The following is a 20,782-nucleotide window of genomic DNA, read 5'->3' on the forward strand; positions in this document are numbered from 1 at the left end:
CTGCATGCATTCCCTTCTTCTTGTCTTCCTTGGGAAGTCCAACCATCCCCATTTGTGCCCACATGCTGGGCTCTGCCAAGGGGGCATGTGTTTGGGGCTGAGGGTGAGGAGGGTGGGAGACTCTTTCCTAGGGCACATTGCCTGCCCACCTACTCGCCTTTTCTCATCCTGCCCTGGGCCCACCACCTGGAACCCCATCCCAACCTCAGGACCCACTTCACTGGACCCAGGGATTCCTAACCAGCTGGCTGTGAGCTTCTTCTCTGAGCATGTGCAGAACGCTTATCTAGCCAAACTCACCAGTTTAGAGGTGGCAGCACTTGCAGGGCCTCCTGACCAAGGAAGGCGCCTGGATCATGCCACAATTGGCAAAGCAAGGAGTGTGTAGTGTGTATACATGTGTGCCTGTGTCACTTAGAGGAGGGGGGCTGTTTTGCTGATCTCCTGCCGGCTGAACGCTTTGTTTGGGCAGAAGGCCAGAGGGGCCTCGATGGACTTTATCACTCCAGTCGCAGCAACCGAGATGTTGGAAGAAACAGGAAGATCCAGGGTGGCTGTCTTGGCCACAGAGCAAACCCAACAGCATCAGAAACCCACCAAACAGCGATACCTTTATGGGGCCAACCAAAACACACACTATAAACCAGCTCCACTGGCTTCTTCTTCTTCATCATCATCAGGCAAAGTGTTACAAGCCAAACAGGAGGGGAGCTGTTAGTCCTTTGTTTTCAGTTCAGATGGTACCGAGGGGCATCCCTTGCAGGCTGGCACCTCCTGCTCCTCCTCCTCCTCCTCCTGCTTCTGTCCTTGTGGCAAATGGAGATTGTCTCAAAGGTCAGGAAACTTAACATCAGCGATAGCTTTCGCTGGGTTTTTCAGGCTCTGTGGCCATCTTCGAGGAGGGTTGCCTCCCGACTTAATCCCTAACCAAATCTTCTCTCTCTATCTATCAGCAAATGGATTTAGGTTGTGCTTAGGCCACTGGGATCTGAAGGTATGGTTTTGAATTTGCTAGCTGTTTATGTCACAACTATCAGCATTACGCCCAGCGGCTTCTATGCGAATGACCACGGATGAGATCAGTGCCAAAAGGGCATTGCTAAGGATTTGGTCTGGAGGGTCAATGCAGGACTGGCCCCATGAGTTGCTCCTGCCCCTTAGGGACAGCACTGGGGCCAATCCCTGAGACAGCCCCCCTCATGCCCAGAGCAGACCCACCATTGCCTTGCCCTGAGGAGGAGGAGGAGGAGGAGGAGGGCGAGGCGACGGTGGGGCTCCTGGGCCCCCCAAAACCTCAGGTCCGATGCTGGCGCTTCTAGGACCCCACGAAGGAGGCCATTGGGACCCTTTTGGCTCAGCCATCCTGGGTCCCTCTGAATCCTAGAGTTGGTAGAGACCCTCCAACTGGCTCCTTCTGCCATGCAGGAACCCTCCTGCGCCCAAGACAGCAGCCTCCAAGGAACCATAGAGTTGGAAGGACGGTCTCCTCCCCAAAGCCCAGGAGGAGGAGCAGGAGGCCCAGGCCAAGTGAGGCGCCCCTCCCGGAGCACAGGCCTCCTTCTCGGGCCCAGCGTCAGGGGAGAAGGGAGGGAAAGGAAGACTGAGGGGCCCCGGAGAAAGAGGTGGCAGGCGCTCCTTCCTGGCTTCCTCCTTTCCCTTCCTCTTTCTCTCGCTGGCGGCGGCGGCGGAAGTGAAGTCTCAGGCCCCGCCTCTTCCTCCTCTTACTTCCGGCCGAGCGTGAGGAGGAGGACCGTTTGCGCCCTCTTGCCCCTGGAAGCGGCACTGCTGCTGTGGGCCTGGGGCTGGGGGCCGGCCTTTCTCTTCCTCTCGCTCCTCCTCCTCCGCCGCGTCCCTCGGGCGCCGCAGCCTCAGCCGCCCAGGCCCCACCCCCTCTGTGAGTAGTAACCATGGCAACCGCAAGCAACGGCGCCGCTAGGTTGAAGTGCGTAAGAGGAGGGAGGGAGGGAGGGAGGCGGAGCCAGGCCTGAAGGGCAGGGGCGGGGCCTCTGGGAGCAGTCAATCAAGGGTCCTGGGGGCGGGGCTCTGGGAATGGAGCCTCAGAGAGGAAAGAATAAGAGCAATAACAATAAGGCATATGATCATTTCTTACTCAGCAGCAGCAGGAGGAGGATACCTTGACAATACAATAACAACAGCAATAATGAGAATAGGAATCATGTTTCGTACCCAGGTCTCCCCATCCATGGGTTGAGAGAGGACATGGCAATGACAATAATAAGAACCAGGAGAGAGGCCTTGCAGCCCCTTTCCCTAGACTCAGCTCTGCTTCCTCAGATGCATTTGGAGGCAATAATAACAATGGCAACAGCAATAATAGTTCTTACCTCTCTCCATGCAGACAGGAAGGGTACAGCAATCATCATCATCATCATCATCTGAAGTCGAAGGCTTTCATGGCCGGCATCCATGGATTTTGTGATCCATCTCTCTCTAGGCATAGAGTCAGGGGACACCATTGATAATAACAACAATAACAATAACAACTCTCAGCCCGCTCTCCTCATGGATCCAGGCAGCAGGGCACATCCACAACAAGAGCAACAACATTAGTCATGACACGAAGTGGGAGGCTTTCAGGGCCGGCCTCCATGTTCCCGGAGGGTCTTGGAGCCAGCCGCCGTGAGGGAGGCCAGGTCTTCCAGAAGGGCTTGTTCCTGGCCTTTCAGAGGAAGAGGCTGCCCTGGCGGGGCTTCTCTCCCAGTCTTTGCAAGGGACCTGCTTTGGGGAAGCAGCCTATGGACAATGGCGGGGAACTGGTCCTTTTGGAAACCGGACTCTCTGCGTTTCAGTTTCCCTCTGATTTCCTGTTCACTTTGATCCCTTTGGGAACTGAATTTCTCTCTCTCTGTAGTAAGACAAATGAGGATTTGGGCTGCAATAGCATTGGCACAAGCAGCGGCCGGAGTAGCGCACGTGGCAGAGTTGGTGGGTCGAGCAGCGGCGGCGGTGGTGGCCCAGGTGGCAGTGGACTTTGGGCTGGAGGAGTAGCTGGAGGACCCTGGCCACGGTGAGTCCCCACCTGGCTCTGCATCTGTGCGCTGAGGCCCTTCCCAGGACCAGGCCTCTCTCTGCCAGCACCCCCCATAGCTCCCCCGTGCCACTGCCCCAGGAGAGCCCTCCTGGCAGGGCTAGGCTGGGGCTGACCCTCTGGTGGCGCAGGGGTTCCATGCCTCTCCTGCAGCCACTCCCTCACAAACCACAAGGTTGCGAGTTCGATCCCAGCCAGGGCCTCAAGATCAACTCAGCCTGGCATCCTTTCGTAGGTTGGTAAAATGAGTCTCCAGCTTGTTGGGGGCAATTAGCTTACACTTTGTAAAGTGCGTAAGGAGTGCTTCAGTGCACTAATAAGCAGTATAGAAATGTACTTGCTATTGCTGTTGAGGCAGAGTGGGCAAGTGGTGCCCCGAATGTGGGCAGGACACTTTGCCCTGACACTGCCCTCCCCGTCTTTGCCAAAGTCAAAAAGAAGTGGAAGTGGAAGAGCTGAAGGAAGGGAGGATGCAGAAAGAGGCCCAAGGGAAACACAGAGGGTGCAAAGGGGTTTTGGCGCTCTGCCTGCATCTCTGTTTCATAGAAGGGCACCCTTCCTCGGCTCCCCAGAATCAGGATGGGGGCTCTTTTGCCCCCCCCCCCCACCCCAGGCTGATGAGAGCCTTTGGCCCCAGAGTCATCTGCTCCATAGCCCTCCCATCGGTGCCACATGGTCAGAAGGAGGAGGAGATGCCAGCCTGCAAGAGATGCCCCTCTATACCATCTGAACTGAGAACAAAGAGCAAAATGCAGGACTAACAGCTTCAGTTTTTCCCTCCTGTATGGTTTGTAACATCTTGCCTGATGAAGAAGAAGCCACTGGAGCTTCCAAAGCTTGAAACACGTATGTTGGCTATTTCGATTGGCCCAATAAAGATATCGCTGTTTGATGGGTTTCTGATGTTATTGGATTTGCTCTATGGCCAACACAGCTACCCTGGATGTTCCTGTTTCTTTAAACATCTCGGTTGCTGCACCTGGTGTAATAAAGTCCACCGAGGCCCCTCTGGCCTTCTGCCCAAACAAAGTGTTCAGCCAGCAGGAGAACAGCAAAACAGCCCCCCTCCTCTGTGACACATGCACACATGCATAAAAACATACACACATATGCACACACACACTCCTTGCTTTGCCGATTCCGGCACCCAGGCGCCTTCCTTGGTCGGGAGGCCTTGGTTTGGTGCACAGACCCCCTGCAAGTGTTGCCACCTCTTAAGCATTCTGCACATGCTCAGAGAAGAAGGTCACAGCCAGCTAGTTAGGCATTACTGGATCCAGTGAAGTGGGTTCTGTGGTTGGGATGAGTTTCAAGGTGGTGGGCCCAGGGCAGGATGAGAAAAGAAGGCAGGTGGGTGGGCAGGCAAAGTGACCTAGGAAAGAGTCTCCCTAACCTTCCCACCCTTTTGGCTCATGCCCTCCTGCCTCCTCATCCCCACTCATATGCCCCCATGGCAGAGCCCAGCATGTGGGCACAAATGGGGATGGTTGGACTTCCCAAGGAAGACAAGAAGAAGGGAATGCATGCAGGAAAGGGCCCCCAGGAGAGGAAAGCTAGCCAGAGGGTCAAAGGATGGGGAGGCAGGGGTCTGTCCCCACATGCAGCCAGACACAAGAGCACTTGCACCAAAAGCAACCCACCCAAAGTCCAAAGGGAGGAGTGTGCTGTTTGGGGGGGAAACAACACTGAGAGCCAGTGGACTCTGAGAAATAAAATCCCTTTTGCTTGGGCATGGAGATCCAATGGGTGACCTGGCCAACCTCAGGGGAAGGCAAGGGGAAACCCTCTGAACAAATCTTGCCAAGAACACCACGCAATAGGTTTGCCTTAGGGTTGCTGTAACTCAGAAAGGAGGTGAAGACACACAACAACAACAACAACAAGAACAACATTCCAAAGTTGCCTTCTTCTGTCAGGTGATGATGAAAGGAAGAAGATGGGGCAACCGCATGGAAGGCAGAGGGTGCTCCTCCAGGCCTAGCTGGTGGGCAACATCCCTCCGGTGCGGCCCTCTCACTCCAAAAAGGTCCCATCCACTTCTGGAGTGCAGCCAGGGACTGGGGTCCCCTTACCGCCCGGTTCCTTCCTCTGAAGTCCCTTGGCTCAGCCCCATTCCTCTCACCTCAGAGGCAGAGCGCATGGCCTCTGCTATCCTCACCAGGTGCACATACACCTTGAGGAGTATCCTTGTCCTGACCAGCAATGGGCAAAAGAGAAAGAATGACGTTGCTCATGGGCACAGGGAGCATCAGGGGAGAGGGGTTTCTCTGTGCGGGGACAATGATGGGGAGGGGGGGGTAATGTGTCCACCATTGCCCATTTTGCATCTGGGGGAGGCTGACCGAGGTGGCACCGGGGCAAGCCAATCCTTCAGACCGGACGCTAAGCAGCAGCTGCTGGTTGCAGCCTCCCTGAGCTGTCATCGGGTCAGCCTCCATCAGTCCATGCCTCTTAGCTTGATCGGACAGGGAGCATGCTGTGGCCTTGCCCAGGAATGCTTGGCACATCTCTTTACCTGCCTGCGCTTTCCAGGTGCCAAGGTGATCTAAGGTGGCAGCTGCAAGCCTCTGCAGGGAGATGGGGAGGCAGGCACCCATGAGCAAAGGGGCTTCTTTGAGGCAGTGTCAGAGTGCGAGACCAGAATCCTGGACAATCAACCAGTCGGCTTGATTGATAAATCAACAGCACTTTATTGATAGTTCCAGAATCAGCAATTCCACATCACTCAGCTTCTTAGCTGAGACTGACCCCTCCCAGCCAAACCAATGCATACATTTCTCCCTGAGCCAAACTACTCCACCCCCAGCAAAACCCCGCGCAACAGGACCTCTCCTTCTCTTCACTAGTTCCCATCCTCCATTCCTTTTCCCTGAACTGCTCTTCTCACAGAAACAAAACTGCATTCCCAGCCTCTGCGAGCCAGACCCTCAAGGACACCAGATAGCCCACACCTGGTCCAGCCTAGCCCTACATATCACTATCTCTAAAGCCTAGCGAAAGCGCAACCCATCCCCCCAGCATCCACAGTTACAATACGTCTGAGAGAATACATCAGGATTCTAACAGGCAGGCTTCGGGGAGGACCCTCTCCTGCCTCTTCTCTGGACTTACAGCACATGGAGGCCTTTGCCCACCTTCATAGAATCATAGAGTTGGAAGAGACCACAGGGGCCACCCAGTCCAACCCCCTTCTGCCATGCAGGAACTCCCAATCAAAGCATCCCCATTGACAGATGGCCATCCAGCCTCTGTTTAAAGACCTCCAAGGAAGGAGACTCCACTACACTCCAAGGAAGAAGTGTGTCCCACTGTCGAACAGCCCTTACTGTCAAGAAGTTCTTCCTAATGTTGAGCTGGAATCTCTTTTCCTGCAGTTTGCATCTATTGCTCCATTGGGTCCTATTCTCTGGAGCAGCAGAAAACAAGCTTGCTCCCTCCTGAATATGACATCCCTTCAAATATTTGAACAGGGCTATCATATCACCTCTTAATCTTCTCTTCTCCAGGCTAAACATCCCCAGCTCTGTGAGTCGTTCCTCATAGGGCTGCATGGTTTCCAGAACTTTCACCATTTTAGTTGCCCTCTTTTGGACACGCTCCAGTTTCTCAATGTCCTTTTTGAATTGTGATGCCCAGATATGTCCATGGCAAAGCTTAAGTGGCCTGAGCAATTGGCCAGTGATGGCCACCACCAGCAGGAGGGCCTCAGTACACAGACATGTACACAAACACACATGTGCCTCAGGCTGACATTAGCCCAACACCTGATGTTTTAGGCTGTTTATAGCAAGATGATGCCACGCCTGCAACTGAAATGGAGTCATTAGACTGTTCCTCAGCCCAACAAGTCCTCTGTTGTTGGATCTTGCCAGGTGATGCAGCTTCAACAACAACAACATGCAGCAGCACAACATGGCCATGACCTGTAATGCAGAGTGACAGCACCAGGCATGTGTCTGTGTTGTGGGGGAACCAAGCCCACATCCCAGTTGTGCCAGATGCTCCTGCTGGACCCTGGAGCCACGGTCTCCGGCTGAAGTGGGGAGAGGGGGGGCTGGGTAGCCCCCCCAGCCAGCCCCCAGATCGCTCAGCAGCAGATGGCCCTTGCAGGAGGGAGGGGATGGAATCGCACATCTCCTTGGGTGACCTTTGGGCAGCAAAGTGACACATGCATTTTCCATGCCAATGAATGAGTCCAGTAACAAGAAGTCCACAATCTCACAGGCACCCAAACAGCTGTCGCCACCTGGACCCAATTCAAATGCCATCCAGCCATGAACTTTGACCACAGAAAGCTGCCCTGCTCTGGCGCCAGACCACTGGAGTCCCACTCGCCCAGAGTGACCAGATGTCCTCACTGTAAAGGAGGACAAGGCACTGCAAAATGTAAGATGTTCAATAAAAATGAAGGGCATGACCAAATAAAAGCTGAAAACACTAATATAAATATAAATGTGTGCTTCTTAGTCTTGCTCAAAATGGAGGACATTCTGAAATTCCTCTTGGACAGAAGGTTGAAATGTAGGACTTATCCTGGAAAAGGAGGCTGTCTAGTCATGCTAACTGACTGGCAGCTGCTGCAGATCTTTCTGGGGCAAATTCTTTCCTGGCGCTCCCTTGGCGTTGCCTCTGCGGAGATCTTGGCCTGGCTCTGGGATACTGAAGGGAATGCCTTCTTCCCTACCGTCCGTCCCACACTTTAAGGTCCTCTGGGAAGAATTTACTTCAGCCAAAAAATCTAGGCTAACTGCAGTCAGCCAGAGAGCCTTTTCCATCGCTGCTCCGAAGTTGTGGAGGAGATCGGCCACATTTCTTCTCTGTCAGCCTTTAAGAAGGCTCTTGAGAGGGATCTCTTCCTGCAGGACTTCCGACTTAGCTTCCCCTCCGAATGTGAATGTGAACATGAATACGAATATCAATGATGGTTGATCTCCATCCAACTTCTCCTCAATTTTTAGCTAATTGTATTTTAATGTTTTTATATTGTGACATATTGTGATATACTGTGATTATTTTAACGTTGTTGTTTTAGAACGGGGATCGGGGGGTGTCAATTCATTTTGAATTTTATTGTAATTTTGATGTATTTTCACTGTTGTAACCTGCCCTGATTCCGTGTGATTCGGCGGGCTATAAATAAGTCGTCATCATCATCATCATCATCATCATCATCATCATCATCATCATCATCTTTTGTGTTGATATCTCCACAAAATTTATTTCCATTTTCAGCAAGACATAGTAAACAGGTCGAAAAGCTCACTGGAGACTGTTGTCCTCCAAGGGGGCAGCAATGCCCTTCCTTCCCCGGAAGAATCGGTTATGCCATTGGTGGTCCCAGACATATCAAGGAGCAGAGGACCCCCACCCTAACCCTCATCCCCACCCATGGCAGCCTTTGGGGACTCGCTGGGGCTTTGCTTCAGCCTCTGACTCTGTTTGCCATGCTGGGGAGTCAGGGGCATCCATTTTGCGCCCCACCCAACCGGTGGCACAGCCTGCCCCTAAATTGGGAAGGTGTCCCTTCCTTCCTTCCTTCTCTCTCTACTATTCCCTCTTCCAGGAGAGTTGTTGGGGTGTCAAGGCAAAACTTTGGTCTTTCTGAGGATGTCCAGAGAAAAAAACAATAACCCCCATTATCCACAGCAGGAAGGAGGCAGAGCCACCCAGGCTCAGCAGACTGGCCAAGTGCCTTGCCATGGGGAGAGGGCCCAGTGCCTTCCGGCTCAGCCTCCCCTGCCCAGCAAGCACTGAGGGGGACATCATCCCGAAGGAGGCCCCGCAGCCACGCAGCAGGACTGGCGCCCGCAAGGCGCCCAAAGAAGCACCTTCTGCTGTGGATCCAGCTCAGCCCCTCTCCTCACGTGCCCCTGGTACCACTGGGCCATAGGGACCCCCCATCATGGGCCACAAGAGCACATCCTATAGCAGTGCCCACTGCCCAAGAACCTTCTGGACCTCCAGGGGAGGGTGGGCATGTGCCAATGGTGGGATAGGGGCATTGTTAGCCAGCCCCATTGGGTGGGAAATGAGGCAAGGGTGCTCTTGACCCAGCTTTGCCAAGGGAAAAAACCCTACATAATCTGAGAAGGAGGGAGAAGATACGGCTGGGCCCTCTTAGTTGATAATCCCCCCCCCACACACACACACCTTTCCTGGGTTGGCAGCTGGCAGAAGGCACTGCTAGGCCAGCCAGAGGGCATCCTGGCAAGGAGGGTTCCTCCAGGGCCATTGCCACCTGCCCCCTCCCCCTCTGCCAGGTGCTAGGTGTGCTGCTGACTCTGGAGGAAGAAAGCCTAATCCTTCTAATTGCAGCTAATTAGCGGGTGGAGACCATGGCAGGCCTTTCCTCTCCGCCTCCGGCTGGCCTCATGCCTGGCAGCAGGGGGGGGGGCAGGGCACAGGGGAGACTGGGAGGAGGCCTCCTGGCGTCACAGGGAGGGCCAGGAAAGGGGGTCAAGGAGGAAGGGACCCACTGGTGGGGGAGATGGAGCCTTGTGCATGCATGAGCCTGACCCAGGGAAGGAACAGGGGATGGATTGAGAGTTCCTGCATGGCAGAAGGGGTTGGACTGGATGGCCCTTGCGCTCTCTTCCAACTCTGATTCTAAGCGCATTACAACATGTAAGCCAATGTCCCCCAACAAGTTGGGCACTCCTTTTCCCAGCCCATGAAAGGATGGAAGGCTGAGTCAACCCAGAGCCCTGCAGGATTGAACTCACAGCACCAGCATTTAACCCTAACCAGGCACCAGGGAAAGGACCAGCAGGACGTGAAGCGTATTCCCCCCCCCCCCCCCGTTTATATACTTGAAGGGATGTCATATTCAGGAGGGAACAAGCTTGTTTTCTGCTGCTCCAGAGACTAGGACCTGGAGCAATGGATGCAAACTCCAGGACATGAAATTCCAGCTCAACATTCAGAGGAACTTCCTGACAGTAAGAGCTGTTCAACAATGGAACACACTCCTTCCTCGGAGATTTTGGTGGAGTCTCCCTCCTTGGAGGTCTTTAAACAGAGGCTGGATGGCCATCTGTCAATGAGGATGCTTTGATTGGGAGTTCCTGCATGGCAGAATGGGGTTGGACTGGATCAGGGCCCTTGGGGTCTCTTCCAACTCTATGATCCTATGATTCTAGGAGCTGGAGAGACTCCGGAAGAGTGAAGAAGAGGCCCCACAGCCACGATTTCTATCCCAGGCTGCAGGTTTCTTTGGAAATAAACCCCATGTTGTTCAGGGAGGTTAGGTTCTCAGGAGCAGACCCTGTGGAAAGCTCTGTTTAGGGCACTGCAGCTCCCAGAATCCCCCAGCCAGATGTAGTCCCCCCCCAAAGTCACCCTGGACTCTCCTGGGGAGGGTGCTTAGGGCTTTTTCCTTGACTGCCCACAGCCCCATGAACACCCAACAAGGGTCAGACCAACTGACGTCCGTGGGGATTACTCCAAAGGAGACTTGTGAGCAGTCGAACGGGTTGTGCCTATGTCACCATCATCTGCGGGAAAGGCTTCCTGGCTGGGATCGCATGGCTCACCTGAACCTGCTGGATAACTAACTCTTAAACCACTTAAATCCAGGCAAAATGAAATAAACTTCAGATTAATAAAGCCGGAAGGAAGGCAGCAAACTATGCCCATGCACACCATAATAATCGCAACTGCAACAGAAGAGACGGTCACACTAGAAACAACAGTCCAACAGCAGTGATACTGCTGCCATTGACCTGTTTTGCCATAAATTAAAAGATGTAAATTAATAACAATTGAAATAGAATCCTAGAATTGGAAGAGACCCCAAGAAGGGCCCTGATCCAGTCCGACCCCTTCTTCTGCCATGCAGGAACTCCCAATCAAAGCATCCCCATTGACAGATGGCCATCCAGCCTCCAAGGAAGGAGACTCCACTAGAATCTCCCAGGAAGGAGTGTGTTCCACAATCGAACAGCCCTTACTCTCAGGAAGCTCCTCCTAAACTTGAGCTGGAATCTCTTTTCTTGTAGCTTGCATCCATTGCTCCATTGTGTCTTGTTCTCTGGAGCAGCAGAAAACAATAAATTATTATTATTATTATTGTTGTTGTTATTTCTATCCTGCTTCTGTTATATGCAACTGGAGCAACTTACATAAAAATTCCAACAACAATACCTCAAGTAAATACACCCACAATTCCTCCCTCCCTTAAAATAACAGTTAAACAATGATTAAAATAATCTGTCAGACAGATCATAATTAAACTATCCTAAAATGAACGCCAATGTCTTCCAACCGGGTGAAGGCAAGAATGTGAATAACAAGCTTGCTCCCTCCTCAATATGGCATCCCTTCAAATACTTAAACAGGGCTATTGTGTCACCTCTTAACCATCTCTTCTCCAGGCTAAACATCCCCAGCTCCTTAAGGCGTTCCTCATAGGGATTCATGGCTTCCAGGCCCTTCACCATTTGGGGGCCCTCCTTTGGACACATGGCTCCAGTTTCTCAGCATCCTTTTTGCCTTGTGGGGCCCAGATCTCCTGTCTGGAGGAACTGACAATCAATGCACAGATGGCAATCAGGAAGTTGAGCTGGGATCTCTTTTCCTGGAGCTTGCATCCCTTGCTCCATTGTGTCTTATTCTCTGGAGCAGCAGAATCAAGCTTGCTCCCTCCTCAATGTGACACCCTTCAAATATTTAAACAGGGCTCATATCATATCACCTCTTACCCTCGTCTTCTCCAGGCTAAACAGTAAAATAAGCTAAAGAGTAATACAATGCAGCAACAGGGCAGACATGACCCTGTGTGATAACCCCAGCCAAAGATGACATTATTCTGCTGCATTTGTAGTTTATCTGCCTGGTGTGATAAAGTCCCAGGTCTGAAGGGACCCAGATTCAGAGAGAGAGAGAGAGAGCAGAAGTTCTGGGGAAAGTGACCCATCCACGAACCAGAGAAGGTGGCATGAAGAGCCGGGAGATGGGCGCAGGGCATCCAACAATGCGCACGTTGGTGGCTTGGGGCTTCAGGCTAGTGCTAAAACTCTCAAATTGTGGCTGCTTGGTCTGGAGTGGGCAGCTGATGGTGGAAAGGCATGTCTCCAGCCCCTTTGAAATGGCAGATTCATTCACGCAGAGGCAGCAAGGAGGAAGCATTCACAGCTGGGCAGATGACTTGAGGGCTTGGCACCAGGTTGGTACCATTGCCTGCCTGTCATGCCTCTCATCAACAAAGGAAGAAAGGGTGAGCACCAGAGAGGGAAGGGCATGACCGATGGAGCTCAGGGCCAGGGCCTGGGAGAGGCTTATAAAAGGAGGGTGGCTGGCAGGCTGGCAGAGAGTGTGGGCGGCAGATCCTTAGGAGAGCAGAAAACCATCCAGGCCAGGTAGGAAGGACCAAACAGCCTTCCTGTTCCCATGGAAGAGCCTCCAGGCCTTATTTTGTGGGCATGCTCACTGCTCTTCAGGGGATGCTTTGAGTTGGTGTGTGGGTTTTGGGGTCTGGGGAGGGAAATTCTGATCTAGGGTGGGTTCTTTTTCTCTGCACATTCTTTTGTCTGACACCCCCCCCCCCCCCTTTAAGCCTCTGTAACTGTTATGGGAGTTTATGGAATAATGGTGCTCTGTCTGTGGGTGCACAGCTGGCAATAGATGCACTTCTCTCCAAGGCACCACTGCAACTATCCCCAGTTTCGCAGGTGCCCAGCCTCCACACACAGGGCACCCATTGCCAGGACAGGCATCCCAGTTCAGGGCTTGGTGGCCCCCCAGCCTCACACCGGAAGGGCCGAAGTGGAAGAGCACAGCCTCCACCCCTGTCTTTGCCAGAGTCAGCTTGGGGCATCATTCAAAAAGAAGTGGAAGTGGAAGAGCTGAAAGAAGGGAGGATGCAGAAAGAGGCCCAAGGGAAACGCAGAGGGTGCAAATGGGTTTTGGTGCTCTGCCTGCATCTCTGTTTCATAGAAGGACACCCTTCCTCGGCTCCCCAGAACCAAGATGGGGGCTTTTTTGCGGGGGGGGGCCCGGACTGATGAGAGCCTTTGGCCCCAGAGTCATCTGCTCCATAGCTCTCCCATTGGTGCTGGGTGCTTGCTCTCGCCATTCAGAGATCAGCCATGAAAGCAACTGGAGGTGGATCATTTGGGGGTGCAAAAGCCCCTTGCCACCCCTTGCTCCCGAGCTCAGGTGGGGTTCATACAACTACCCACTTGCCCTGGAAGGCCCAGGTCTTCTTGCTCACTTGCTTTCCCGTCTGTCACTTGGATCATTCAGAAGTCTTAACCCAGGATTAGCAGAGTCTTGAGAAACAAGATGTATTCTGAGGAACTTCCTGAGAGTAAGGGCTGTTCGACAGTAGAACATACTCCTTCCTCGGAGTGTAGTGGAGTCTCCTTCCCTGGAGGTCTTTACACAGAGGCTGGATGGCCATCTATCAATGGGGATGCTTTGATTGAGAGTTCCTGCATGGCAGAATGGGGTTGGACTGGATGGCCCTTGGTGTCTCTTCCAACTCTATACGATCCTATGATAGTGATGAACTGACTCTCCAGTTTACTTCCTAGGATTGAAAATAAAAGCCAGGCATAATCCTCCAGCTGCTGAGGAGTTTCCTTTTGAAAAACTTTGGAAGCATGCAGACTCCTCCATTTCCCTTCCTTTCTGAAACTCAGTGTTTGGTTTTGCTCATATTGAGGCTGCCAGGGAGGCGACTGAAAACAAAACATTTGGAATACATGATGCTTAAAACGTAAAATAAAAGCAGGCTCTTCCCAAAGTTCTCCCTTTCCAACCAGGATAGCATGGAACCGCTGGAAGGCCTTTTGCCAAAACATTGCATGGGGCTGTGGGCACTTCCCAGGCCGGCTGCGCATTTGGGGGTTCCTACTCCATGGCTTCCCTGGCCACCTTGCTTCTGCTCTCCTTTGTTGCAGGGGGCTTGCCATGACTCCCTCAAGGCTGGTCCGGGAGCCTCCATGGCTTCTCCAGCGCCTCTTGGTCAGACAGTGGGATATTTGCTCAGTACTCCCCATGCTTGACCAGCTCCTTCTTTCCCTCTAGGAGATCATCTTTCCATTCCTGCTGGCCACCATGTCCTTCTTCTCCTTTTCCTTGGGCCGCCTGGGGCTGCTGCCCCTCTTCCTCCTCCATCTCCTCCTGGGCCTGACTCAGGCCCAGACCTTCCACATGGGGAAGTGCCCAGACCCCCCGGTCCAGGAGGTCTTTGACATCCACAAGGTAGGACGGCACCATTGGGGCTTCTCTTTCAGGGCTGGCATCCAAAGAATCACCATGCTACACTTTGCCATGTGCTGGTGTGACGGGTGAGGAGGGCAGTGGATTCCTTGTCCTGGATGTAGGGCAAGAGCAGAAGGGGCCTCCTCTGGGGTAAAAGGAGGGGTTGGCTCAAGGCTGGTGGCACCTTGCTGAGAGGCATGTGGGTCAGAGCCACCCCACGCTAGGTGCTCTCAAAAGTGCTAACTGGCCTCTCTCTCTCTCCCTCTCTCTCAGTATGTAGGCAAATGGTATGAAATTGAGAAGCTGCCATCAAACTTTGAGAAAGGCAACTGCATCCAGGCAAACTATTCACTGAGGGAAAACGGGAAAGTTAAAGTGGTGAACAAGGAGGTCCAGTAAGTAACTGCTATTCTGTAGCGGCAGCGGTGGAGGGAAATGGATGGTCCCGGGTGAAGGGAGAGACATGGAGCACGAGATCACATGCAGCAATATACAGCTGCCCACATCTGTGGCTGGCTGCCTCCTCAGCCCAGAAAGGACCATCCCAGGTGGCCACATGTAGCTGACCAATTGCAGTGGAAGTGACTGCTGTTGTCCAGTGGACTGCAGCCATAATCCAGCCTCATACAAGTGGAGCTCATTCTGGAAGACCCAGGGGCTTCTGCTGGGATTATGTGTCCGGCCAGCTCCGTCAGGGCTGCCCTCAGCCAAGACTTGCCGCTGCTTCCACTTCGGTGGTGGGTGGGAGAGAGTGGGCTTTGTGGTATTCTTAGGCAGGAATGAAAGCCACCTGGCCACTGACATCATGGCTTCCTCCACCCTATGCCAACTAAGCCATGCTGTCTGTGGGCTTTGACCATTGTAACACGCACAGCAGAAAACAAGGGCCAGGCTGGGACATGGGTTCTTCCGCAAACTGAGCATCTGGGCATCCATTCCATAAACAGGGCCCTGGGCTGGGCCATCCTCTGGGGTCCAGTGAAGGAGCAAGGTGGGCAGCTGCCCAAAGGTCCCACAGCCAGGTGGGCATCCAAGCAAAGGCTCCTAGTTTGGAAGGCCAGAGGGATCAAGTCTGGGAGCGGGATGAGGATCTTGGCCCAGGTCTCTGTACCTCCGAGGGGGAGGCCTTGAAGGCTGAGCCCCCACAGTTCCTCTGGCTGGTGGGCAGGAGGGCAACTTGTGCTCATGAAGGTCCCTTTACTCACAAGAAGCCTTAATTCCTTAGGAGAGTGCTTCTGTCTCTGGCAGCTTTGGGTGCCCCCTCCTCAGTTCTGGGGGATCCTGTCTTCTGTCCAAATAAAGGGAGACAGGTGGAGTGGGATGCTGGTGAACATCCTCCCAGATGCAGGATGGACTATGAAGGAGACACCCAGGGTGTCCCATCATCCCCACAGAGCCCTCTCAGCCCCTTGGCCAGCTCTTTTGAAATTTGGCTTAGAAGCCCACTGCTTCACTTGCTGGCCCAGAGGCCATCAGGCGCCAGCAAAGACCTGGGATTCTTGGGAAAGCCCCCAACCCTGCACCTATTCCCCCTGAGGTCATAAGAGGCTGGCCTTCTGTGGTGTTTGGTGCAAATGTCTTTCCCAGAGACGCTCAGGGTGGGTAACGGTCAACCACCACAGACACACCACAGAGCTAACATGGCAAGTGACAGAACACAAACCTAAAAGAAATACATAATGACAAATGCCTGCTAACATACAGCGCAAGCAGTGCAAACACTTGCTCATGTCCTGACGCCTTTGTACAAACCAATCTATTTCTAACTGGTTCCTGAAAGCAACCAGACGTTCCACAGCTTGGGAACCACCACCAAGAAAGGCCTGACTCTCAGTCTTTGGGGGGTGGGGGGGAAGCAGGTCATAGCCAGGGTCTGTTTTAGAGACCATGCAGAGGCCCTGAGGTCTGGACTCCCTTGACTCTGGCCCTGTAATCCAAAGTGCTGCTTGGCCTTCAAACCCCTGCCACCATTTGGGGCATCATTGTTTAAAGTGCAGCATCTCATGATATCTGATGATGGGGGCAGCAATTTCAGTTTTCCAGAGAGCCAGGGACTGACAACCAGCAGCCGAGGGGCCGGTCCTGGTCCAAGGTGTCCCACTCTGAGAAGCATTGGACTAAAGGCTCGCATCGCGCTCCCGCTGTGACACTCCCTGTAAGGCTCTTGCACCTGGCACAGAGACCATGCTGCTGGTCATCCTTGCCAAGCACTCTGCTTTCCTGCTCATTCTAACTGGTGTTGCTAATTGACTAGGAAGGGTGAGGGGCTGGCGGGGGGCTGGGTTTGGGAAGGAGGGCCTCTTTGGCCAGTTTGCTCCCAGGGAGGCAGCATCTCCCACAGCCAGGCTCTGGCCCTTCCTCCACCTTCTGGTCCACTACTCCTTTCCAGCATGGACGGCACCATCAACGAGATTGAGGGGGAGGCCTTCCAAGGAGACCACCAGGAACCAGCCAAGCTGCACGTCAAGTTCAACTGGTGTAAGTCTGGTGCGTGTGGGCATGTGTGACTCCCTACTCCTCCAGCGTCTGGGAGGTATTCTGTCAAAGAGGGAGCCCCCACCCCAATGGGTCTCTAACTGGCGCTTGACCATCAGCCATGCTAGCCAACATGCAGCAGTGGCAAGGGAGGCACTGATGGACAAGGCAGGAACAAAGAGCCCCACCAGATGGATGGGATCCCCTTCCTGGCCAGCAGGACTGATCTGGGGGCTCTCTGCAGAACACAGGTGGGGAAAGGAGGAGGGGTGAGGAGCCCCACTCACAACCCCATGTGCTTGACTATGTGACCATACACACATTCACATACTAGCTAAGCAGCCCCAGGCATTGAAACTTCTCCAGTGCCCAAGTCGTATGGATTGCCTTTGGGTGCATTATCCCCAGTCCTGCCTTCACCTATTCCAAGGGCCATGATCAGAAATGCAGGCACACTATGCCATGAGAGGGTGTGCCACAGAATCACACATAGGGAGGGATGGGGTGGAGCAGGCTTTGGCATCTCAATTCAGCACCCAACCATGGTCCCCCATAAGGACCTGCTTTTGTTCCAAGGATCTGGGGTTCCCATTGAGTCCCCTTTTCTCCTTCTTCTTCCATCCCCTGATCCCTTTCCCACTCATTCACTGGCTCACCCCCAGTGCAGACCCCCTTGGTATGGATGCAGACTTTAGATTCTTCTCCCCACCACCACTTTTGCCCCCAAAGACATTCCCCTCTGTGCTTGGCCACACTCAGCCACTATCACCCTCACGCTGAGGGGAATCCCTTGGGTTCTCTTTTTGGCCCTTGGTGCCTTTCCTTTGCCTAAATGCTCTCCAGAAATCTCAGCTGTGCTTCTGAGACCAAGCACCGGCCGAGGCCAGCGGCTCTTATCATAGAATCATAGAATTGGAAGAGACCGCAAGGGCCCTGATCCAGTCCAACCCCATTCTGCCATGCAGGAAATCCAAATCAAAGCATCCCTGACAGATGGCCATCCAGCCTCTGCTTAAAGACCTCCAAGGAAGGAGACTCCACCACAATCTCCGAGGAAGAAGTGCGTTCCACTGTCGAACAGCCCTTACTGTCAGGAAGTTCCTCCTAATGTTGAGCTGGAATCTCTTTTCCTGGAGCTTGCATCCATTGCTCCATTGTGTCCTGTTCTCTGGAGCAGCAGAAAACAAGCTTGCTCCCTCCTCAATATGACATCCCTTTAAGTATTTAAACAGGGCTCTCATATCACCCCTTAACCTTCTTTTCTCCAGGCTGAACATCCCCAGCTCCCTGAGTCTTTCTTCATAGGGCTTCATGGTTTCCAGACCCTTCACCATTTTAGTTGCCCTCCTTTGGACACATGGCTCCAGTTTCTCAACGTCCTTTTTGAATTGTTCTGCCCAGAACTGGACACAGTAGTCCAGGTGGGGCCTGACCAAAGCAGAATAGAGTGGCACTATGACTTCTCTTGATCTAGACACTATACTTCTATTGATGCAGCCTAAAATTGCATTGGCCTTTTTAGCTGCCGCATTGCACTGCTGACTCATGTCTTCTGCAAGGGGAAGGTGGGCAGGAGAGGGGAAGGGGCAGCCAGATACCACAGTGCCTTTTGGGGTGCCCAGGCAAGCTGAGGCAAGAAAGGCCATCTTGCTTCCTCTTTGCAACCCAACCCCTTTGCCCACCCCTGGACTTCTACCAGCTCCCCAGAGAGTGTGCCTGGCAAGTCCGGAGTCTGGAAGGAATGGATGTTCACCCGTGCACACATGTCTATGAGTCCCATCCTCCCCGATGCCCTCCTTGGCTTCATGGCCCCAGCCAGCCAGGGCCCTCCATAGCCAGCCCTATTATTCAAGAATGAACAAACAAACAGACGAGCCATTGCTTCCTTGTGAGAAAGAAGGTCACAGGGGTTTGGTTTGTACGTTTTGGTTCTTGGACCAGTGTGATCCTGCAGAGAAGGGAGCCAGGGCTCTTGTCCTGAGTGGGCACTGGCCAGACAGGCCTCCCTGGTGCCCACTGAACTGCACCCACAGCAAGCAGCCAGGCGGCCTCCCTGCTGGAGCAGAGCTGGCCCCCTTCCCCAGGATAACAGTGCCTTTCTTTCCTCTCCCCAGACATGCCTGCAGCCCCTTACTGGGTCATCTCTACAGACTACGAAAACTATGCCCTGGTCTACTCCTGCACTTCCTTCCTCCGGCTTTTCCACGTAGATTACGCCTGGATCATGTCCCGAACGCCTGAACTGCACCCGGAGACTGTGGACCACCTGAAGAGCATCCTCCAGTCCTATGAGATCGACACAGCCCGGATGAGGCCCACCGACCAGGTGAACTGCCCTCCGGAGGTGTAGCCTGCAGGGGACCCACGGATGGACGGACAGACCAAGAGACGCACAGACACACGCGCGCACACACCGACAGACTGACTTTCTTGCTTCTTTGTCTCAGATAGCAAAGCCTTGAGGGATGGGAAGATGGGAGGGAGGAAGAAAGGAAGGGAAGGAAGGATGGATGTCAGGGAAGGAGGGAGGGAAGGAAGGAAGGCAGGCCATCTGTTTGTTTGTCACTTTGTTAACGCCTATTTTAAGAGGTCTGCCTCTTTTCCAGCTGTTGCTTACAAGTTCACGTTTGGCTCAAGATTAACAAACGGTTATTGCCCAAGATGTAGCTGCCTTCATAGATTCCCTGCGGCTGGAGGCTGAAACCCACTGGGCAGCATGGCCTTTCCGGGTGAAGCTCAATTCCCAACGCTCTTTTGAGGAAACGTCTGGTGTTTTCTGCTCAAAATAAACTTTGCCAGGCAAGCATTTGCATAATTTTGTTTGGTTTCTTCTGCTTCCAAGATCTGGGTTTAACAACAACAACAACCACAACGGTATGTAGAGAGATCTTTGAGACTAACTGAAAGAAAGAAGTTGTCAGCATGAGCTTTGGTAGACTAAAGTCTACTTCCTCAGATGTATTTAGAGGCAACAACAACAACAGTAGCAACAATATGCAGAGACATGTGGAAATAGAGGGGTATAATCTTATAAAGAGCAATAGGCCAAACAGGAAAGGAGGAGGAATAGCACTATATGTCAGGGACATTTACATCAGAGAAGAGATCCAGGACATCAATCATGGAAGCCAAGTGGAGAGCATCTGGATAAGAATCAAAGGGGAGGGAAACAACAAGGATGTTACGGTGGGAGTCTACTACAGACCCCCAAGTCAGACGGAGGAATTGGATGATATCTTTCTAGAACAGATGACCACACAGTCAGAAAAGAGAGATATAGTAGTGATGGGCGACTTCAACTATCCTGATATTTGCTGGAAGTCAAACTCAGCCAAATCCTCAAGGCCTAGCAAATTCCTCACTTGCCTGGAAGACAATTTCATGGTCCAAAAGGTGGAAGAGGCAACAAGGGGGTCAGCTATTTTAGATCTGATCCTAACCAACAAGGATGACTTGGTTAATGGGGTGCAAGTGGTGGGATCCTTAGGTGGAAGTGACCATGTTCTCCTGGAGTTTGAAATACTGTACAGTGGAAAGGAGAAGCCAGGCAGAGTCAGACACGCATCCTAGACTTTAGGAGAGCGGATTTCAGTAAACTTAGAGAAGTATTGAGGGTGATCCCTGGTCAGAAATACTAAAAGATAAAGGAGTTCAGGACGGATGGGACTTTCTCAAAAGGGAGATACTGAAGGCACAATTTGAAACAGTTCCAGTGAGAAAGAAAAACGGGAGATGTCTCAAGAGACTAAGGAACTTTCAACGGAAGATGTATAAGAAATGGGAAAAGGCGGAAATCACCAAAGAGGAATTCAAAGAAATAGCAGGCATGTGTAGGGTAAAGTCAGAAAAGCTAAAGCGCAGAATGAACTCAGTCTTGCTAGAGAGGTTAAGAACAACAAAAAGGGCTTTTTTGGATATGTCCGCAGCAAAAGGAAGAAGAAGGAAACAATAGGTTCACTGCGTGGAGAAGATGGCAAAATGCTAAGAGAAGACAGAGAAAAGGCAGAATTACTCAAGACCTTCTTTGCCTCCGTCTTCTCAGAAAAGGAAAAG

The 20,782-nt window shown here is 52.8% G+C and overlaps 1 protein-coding gene across 2 annotated transcripts; it reads left to right on the forward strand.

Moving 5' to 3' along the window:
• Nucleotides 1–12,348: 12,348 nt before the first annotated feature.
• On the forward strand, nt 12,349–19,524 carry APOD (apolipoprotein D). Of its 2 annotated transcripts, none has more exons than XM_042459642.1 (5): nt 12,349–12,405; nt 14,078–14,254; nt 14,528–14,649; nt 16,644–16,732; nt 18,844–19,524. In XM_042459642.1, exons 2-5 carry the CDS (start codon nt 14,108–14,110, stop codon nt 19,077–19,079), a joined length of 594 nt encoding a protein of 197 aa, XP_042315576.1. In that variant the 5' UTR covers nt 12,349–12,405; nt 14,078–14,107; the 3' UTR covers nt 19,080–19,524. The 2 variants fall into 2 exon arrangements, with proteins under 2 accessions (XP_042315576.1, XP_042315575.1); XM_042459641.1 differs by lacking the exon at nt 12,349–12,405 and having other exon boundaries at nt 13,953–14,254; nt 16,644–16,741; nt 18,844–19,055; nt 19,336–19,524.
• The last annotated feature ends 1,258 nt before the right edge of the window (nt 19,525–20,782 follow it).

Source organism: Sceloporus undulatus, chromosome 3, assembly GCF_019175285.1.
Source record: "Sceloporus undulatus isolate JIND9_A2432 ecotype Alabama chromosome 3, SceUnd_v1.1, whole genome shotgun sequence".
NCBI classification, from domain to species: Eukaryota; Metazoa; Chordata; class Lepidosauria; order Squamata; family Phrynosomatidae; genus Sceloporus; species Sceloporus undulatus.

What these genes read in the sequence shown, in the direction of transcription:
- APOD (XM_042459641.1), top strand. Translation starts at nt 14,108, where the DNA reads ATGTCCTTCTTCTCCTTTTCCTTGGGCCGCCTGGGGCTGCTGCCCCTC. An exon ending in GTTCAACTGGTGTAAGTCTG is followed by an intron (nt 16,742 to 18,843) that starts GTGCGTGTGGGC and finishes TCCTCTCCCCAG; the next exon opens with ACATGCCTGCAGCCCCTTAC. An exon ending in GGATGAGGCCCACCGACCAG is followed by an intron (nt 19,056 to 19,335) that starts GTGAACTGCCCT and finishes CCTCTTTTCCAG; the next exon opens with CTGTTGCTTACAAGTTCACG.